This window comes from Branchiostoma lanceolatum, chromosome 3 (genome assembly GCF_035083965.1).
Source record: "Branchiostoma lanceolatum isolate klBraLanc5 chromosome 3, klBraLanc5.hap2, whole genome shotgun sequence".
Lineage (NCBI taxonomy): Eukaryota > Metazoa > Chordata > Leptocardii > Amphioxiformes > Branchiostomatidae > Branchiostoma > Branchiostoma lanceolatum.
The window spans coordinates 991,082-997,500 of record NC_089724.1 but is presented as its reverse complement, the minus strand read 5'-3'; the positions used below and the strand labels follow the sequence as shown (position 1 = coordinate 997,500).

The 6,419-nt window shown below is 42.6% G+C and overlaps 2 protein-coding genes across 2 annotated transcripts in view; both read left to right on the top strand.

Moving 5' to 3' along the window:
* Positions 1-114, top strand: part of LOC136429625 (calumenin-B-like) — a 6,104-nt gene extending 5,990 nt beyond the window's left edge. Inside the window, exon 7 of the mRNA XM_066419533.1 lies at positions 1-114. This exon is cut by the window's left edge and continues 60 nt beyond it. Coding sequence (XP_066275630.1) covers positions 1-33 — 33 coding nt within the window. The 3' untranslated portion in view covers positions 34-114.
* Positions 115-3,023: 2,909 nt separating this feature from the next.
* Positions 3,024-6,419, top strand: LOC136429624 (calumenin-A-like). Its single transcript, XM_066419532.1, has 6 exons — positions 3,024-3,136; positions 3,520-3,589; positions 3,919-4,073; positions 4,650-4,710; positions 5,404-5,588; positions 6,054-6,419. Exons 1-6 carry the CDS (start codon positions 3,077-3,079, stop codon positions 6,156-6,158), a joined length of 636 nt encoding a protein of 211 aa, XP_066275629.1. The 5' UTR covers positions 3,024-3,076; the 3' UTR covers positions 6,159-6,419.

Genomic DNA, 6,419 nt, shown 5'->3' with positions numbered 1-6,419 from the left:
AGTGACGAACCGATCACTCATGACGAGTTCTGACCCGGAAATGATTGAGGATAAATAAGCATGACAAGTTCTGACCCGGAAGTGATGGAGAATCAGCTGACGTATGTGGAGAGTAACGATCAAGGGTTTTGAGAGGAACGGTTTAAAATAGCCATGTTTGGATTTTTTCAATCGCCAAATAGTTTGCAACTCTGAAATATGTTAGAATTTTGAACGCTTTCTCTTAGGTTTCAAAATCATAGGTTTATAAACATTTAGATATCGAGTATTAAAGAATTTCAGCATTTTAGACAACGAAGAGCATATTTTGTCGCTAGAAGTAAACACATTTGAATTTTTGGTGATTGTTTGGGCTGATAATATGTTTACAAAAAGGTGATATTGTTACATTAATGACTATCATCAATGCAAGTTTAGCTACATTTTTTAGCTGATTTTGATACAAACGCATAGTTCATACACAGAGACTATTGACTAAAATCATTCATCATAAGTGCTCTATAAAGAATACAATCTAAGATACATCCGCATTGTTTAGATTAAAGGGTTCTATATCTTCTATGAAGCCGAGGAAATATTCGTTTAGCTGTTCATACATTTATTTAATAAATCCATCCATTCATTCATTCATACATTTATTCAAAATATGTATTCATTCATTCATTCACTTATTAATTAATCCATTCATCCAATCATTCAATTCATTCACTATTGAGCCCATGTCCTCATATGAACCAGTCAGCCATCTTCCTCCATCCTGTGTATGTATGTGTGTGTGTGTGTGTGTGTTAGTGTATGTATGCATGTATGTATGTATGTATGTATGTATGTGTGTGTGTGTGTGTGTGTTAGTGTATGTATGCATGTATGCATGTATGTATGTATGTATGTATGTATGTGTGTTTGTGTGTGTGTGTGTGTTAGTGTATGTATGTATGTATGTATGTATGTATGTGCGTATGTTTGTGTGTATATAAACTATGTATGAATGATTCTATGTATGACTGTCTGTATGTGCGTATGTATGTATGTATGTATGAATGTTTGTTTGTAAATTATGTATGAATGATTATATGTATGAGTATTTGTATGTGTGTATGTATGTATGTATGTATGTATCTATGTACGTATATATGCATGTATTTATGTATGCAAGTATGACTGTATGTATGTATGTGTGTGTGTATTGGGCATTTGGTGGGCCGACTCATCTCTCTTTGCAGCCAGGGGCTGAAATGCAAAGAACATACAACTGACAAGGTTATGTCCCAATGGTCTGTAATGGCAGCCCGCAATTAGCATTCTAGTGACCTTGATACGACCATAATTGCCCCAGTGGTGGCCAGTGGACTGGACGATTATGAGCCACTCACACTGGAAAGGACCTCTACAATGTAGTCATCCCCTTAGTCTCACGTCTTCGTAATTCAAACTTTTCCCCACAATTCATGCTGACCCGCGCAACTCCCCCGGAACGACTCCCGACATGCTCCGTGCCGATTAAGATCCGTCACACCCACCCACCTGTGACGTCATGTAACCGGTACATAACAGACCTGACGTCTGTCCACGTGCGCTCGTCTGGTGGTGCCACGTCTCACCTGAGTATATCTCACCTGTACGTGTATTTCATAACTTCTCGGCCTGCTTGGACGGAGTTTGTCCGGTCAAACCGACACCGTTCCTAAAGTTCTAGCCTGTAATCACAGACGTCAAGAAGCATGGCCGCTGTGTTGGTCCTGGCAGCTTTGGCGATGGCCGGGGACAAGGCTATACGTGATGAGGTGGGTACTGACTGGTAATGAACAGTAGAGAGCTGTGATTTGAGCTGTGTAAAGCGTAGGTAGTTGTCAATATATCTGAAATTGATTAAAATGTTGTTAGCAATATATATGGTAAGACTTTAATTGGAAAGAAATGTAGAGTTACGACAGGAGTTTGTTGTAAGAAGAAAGTTTTAGTTGTAAGCAGCTATTATGATGTTACCGAGACTAACTCTAACAATTCCTTAAAACAATACTTCAAATTAAACTAAATTAAACCTGATTTTGCTTGTTTTATTTGATACTAAATCAGCGTAGACCACACATTTCTCGTGACTACAGAACAGTAAAATTAGCATTGAACTATTGAAAGTACAGCATTAAGCATAATTTTTCAGAATTAATCTATAGTCACCAGATGTTGTGAAATTCAATATTGATATTAGGACGTGACATGTCCTTCAGCGGAGGTCATGCACTGCCCGTGCTTTATAGCTGAGATAAGTGGAAGATATTTGCATGGAAGAAACTTTAGATGGGTGTCCTGGTGTCAGGATCGCCATGAAACAACGAGGCTTGCAGGAGAATAAAATCTGTGTGGTTATAATATACGAGCAAGAGACTTGCCATGGGGAGGGGGGCTGTATTGTTTGATAGGCGTACAGAATCGGCACGAACTCACTCGACCGGTGCCTCGCAACGCGCAATTATACACGGGTCAAGGCCCAACGTAATGTGGCATACTATCAACAACTGTTTATTCTAATGTTGTCTCAGTCAAATCATTGGAGCTCCGGAGGAGGCTAGCCGTTTTTTTTGCTTCCTGTGTTCTTCCGGGCGTCAACAAATGAAAGGCGTGAAAAGAACCGAATAAGTGCAAGACAGTGCCCGGGTATTTGTTTGTTTATTTGTTCCCCGACACTTCTTAACGCCGCACCAGGTCTGGGTGCGGACTAGAACGGGCTGATGACGTGAAACGAGCTGTGTTGTTTGTTTGCTAGTTAGTTAGTTAGGAAGTTAGTTAGTTAGGAAGTTAGTTAGTTAGTGAGTGAGTGAGTGAGTGAGTTGGTTGGTTGGTTGGTTGGTTAGTTAGTTAGTTAGTTAGTTAGTTAGTTAGTTAGTTAGTTAGTTAGTTAGTTGCTGGGCCGTCAGGTCTGTCGCCGCACCAGGTCTGTTCCCGACTGGACGGTGACACGGGACGGGCTGTGTTGTGTGTTGATCTATTTGTTTGTGTGTTTATCTGTCTGTTGCCACCCCGCCAGGTGTGGTCCCGGCTGGACGCGGACGGTGACGGGTTGGTGACGCGGGACGAGATGAGGAGCTTCACGGCGGGGGAGCGGACCGCGGACCTGCACAGGGACTCGGAGACGCAGGTCAGGACTTTACTTACGTCAAGGAGAGCTAAAACTAGCCTCCGTTGCCCACACGGCAGTTACAGGATCCCAAGCAGATACGGGGCCTCAAGCAGATAGGTCTCAAAGCAGATACGGCCGCCCAGCCAAAGAATCTGGCCCGATAAGTTGAAAAATCGCCGGTGGGAGAAGCCTGTAACGGAGGCTAAGCTAAAACCCGTTTTGAGAAGTAAAGACTCGCAATGTCCCGATGGCGGATACGATACGCACTAGATTATAGCAACCCCAAGGTCGTTGGGAATAGACAAGCACAAAACAACAACAGCACCAATTCAGATGTACGTTCAAACAACAACATCTGACCAAGCCAATCAATTTTTTTCTCTCCCTTTCTTGCCTCCCAGTGGAAAAGTTACAGACTGAGTCCTGGTGAGACGCTGACGTTTGAGCAGTACGAGAGGAAAGTCTACCATGGTGAGTCAAACTGTGCTCTCCGCATGGCCAGCGGATCGTCAGAATTTAGCCTCAAACAGGCCTTCTTAGGGGATGAAGATAGCAGAATACTGCACAAAAAGGAAATACATAATGGGCCAAGGGAGTAAACTTGCGGTAGGAGTAACATACGGAATAGCCAGGATCCTACGATTCACCGATTCCGCGTTCCCTAAGATGCATCAGCAGGTTGCCGCAAACTCGATTTTACGACAATTCTTCTTAATGCATCACACTGCGCATGCGTGCTTAAAATCATTTACTACCTTATCGTTAAGAAACAAATCTACTATAATTGTCGTCTCACCCAGAAAACAAGTACGGGCACAGCTCCCGGAGAAAGGAGCAGGATAGCAGGCGATTCCACGTCTGCGACGAGAACCAAGATGGCGGTCTGGACAAGGACGAGTTCATGACCTTCCTGTATTCGGAAGAATACCCCCACATGCACGATATCGTCATACTGGTAACCTTTAACCTTACATTTCATTTATATCACCCCACATGCACGGTATCGTCATACTGGTAACCTTCAACCTTATCACCCAGCCTCCTTTGCAGACTTCCTAGAACGACGGCGTATATATTTGGGGAGGGGGTGTCCTCCCTCGGTGACATAACTCCCTCGGCAGCGAAACTAACTTGCCAAGATGTTAGAGAACATTGGTCCGTGTAAGAAATCGCGTCAGATAATCTGTCATGGTCTGGCCAAGGAGGCTCCATATTTCAATATCTCCCTATTGCATTTTACCTCAAAGTCAACAAAATGCATGTCCTTTTTTATATTATGTATTCATATTATTTGCTTCGGAAAGACAGCCAGGTTCTAAAATAGTTAGATCCCGACACCAGGGTGTCTTAGTGGATTTGGTACTGCTCCACCCACCCTCGGGAGATTGTTGGCATCCCTCGGGCTTCGATCTCGGGAGCAAACAACTCCTAGGGTGGACGGAGCACTACCAAATGCACTAAAACACCCAGTTCTCGGGATCTAACTATTACTAAGATGAGATCTTTATTTGCTACTTCTTGTTTTGTTCAGGAAACTATGGAGGATATGGACAAGGATGGCGATGGGGTTCTGAGCTACCTGGAGTTCACGGGTAAACATCTGCATTTCTTTCAGATGATTTTGCTGCCATGTTTGGCGCTGCATTTTTCTCGCATCCTCACAGCCTAATGGCGCCAAGTAGCCCAAGCCCTTAGACTTAGAGCTTAGTAGTGGTAGTCCACTGTTTTCTGCTGCTGCAGTAGTAGTTTAAGGCCCGACAAAAGAAATGTCGTGCTTGTGGTGACCCGACCGACTATAGCAAAAACCTGCTGACCCTAGCCTATTTTGGGGTCAACCGCTGACAAGGGACGTAATATTTTCGATCAGACATGTGAGGGATTGAATCTTTTCCAACATGCTAACTGTTGCAATAGAAAACTGCGCTTGTGAAATGTTTTTCTGTATAATCAAAATGTGATGTAATGTAAAGATCAGTGTGCTGATGAATTTTAACTTTCTTTTATCTGTTAAACTAGTTGTATTTGTTAGATCACTTTCAACGAAATCTACAAAAGGGGGTAAAGGATTGCTACCTATCTGTCATTTCATTTTTAGGACCGCAGTCGGAAACACAACGTAAATTTTCTTAGTCCAAAGAAAGGCTGCAGAGATACTACCAAAACGTACTGCGGGCAATGTGATTTGGTTCTGTAAGAAAAAATAACAACAATGTTTCAATCATATTGTGTAAATTCGTGATGAAAGCTTGAAGAGATTCAGACACAGGTGTGCATGATTTCCTCAGACGAGGAGGAGGGGATGGAGGAAGGTCGTCAAGCCGAGACAACCTTTAAGAAGCTGGACAAAGACGGAGACGGGCAGCTGAGCCGGGTCGAGGTGAAGCATTGGGTTCTCCAGCCCAACCTCGAAGCGTCGCAGGATGACGAGGACAGCGTGATCATCGTCATGGACAAGTTGGACACGGACAAGGTGAGGACTGTTACTTTACCTGTAGCATTGTTCTTTGATTACGGTTAGACACCCAGATAATGAGAAACGGCAGAAAAGGAGTTACTTAAGCAAAATATTATTTATCATTTGTTCTTAAATCATAGTTGCTTATTATAATAAGTAACTATTTTTTGGCGTATCACAGTTCGTATTTTCAACGCATCTGGTTTGATATCTGGTACTTACATGTAGTGATCCCGAAACGGTGACCATAGTGTCAGCGTTGTCTTTTTTTCCAAAACAGCAAAAGTGATCTCTGCATCTGTGTCTACATTTGTATATCTGCATACCCAGTATAGCCACCTTCGACGACAAGGCGAGGAGTTCCATTCTACTATAGAAGTTTTTACTTTTACATAGTAATAGTAAAACTTTGAAGCTAAGACTTACCGACCGATTGAAGGTTTTGGCGTATTTAAATCTGGCATGTCTGCGATTTTACAGGACGAGAAGTTGAGCAGGTCGGAAGTCGATGCCGACCCCCAGCTGATAGAGGACCAACTGATGTATGAGGAGGATGACGACGATTATGCACACGACGAGTTTTAATTTTAATTTTTTTTTTCTTTTTTGTTTGTCTGAACCTTTGTTAATTCATGACACGCTCAAATCGGCACGCAGGCCGGTTTTCATTGAGATTATGTGGGCCATGGGAAGAGGTAAGAGTCCGATACAATATAGCAGAGATACACAGGCATTTGAGTCCTAATAACTCTATCAACATATATCATTTCATATTTATGGTACAACAACACACAATCAGCATATTGAATGGTTTATTGCACAAAAGCTTCGTGAAAACATTTTGCA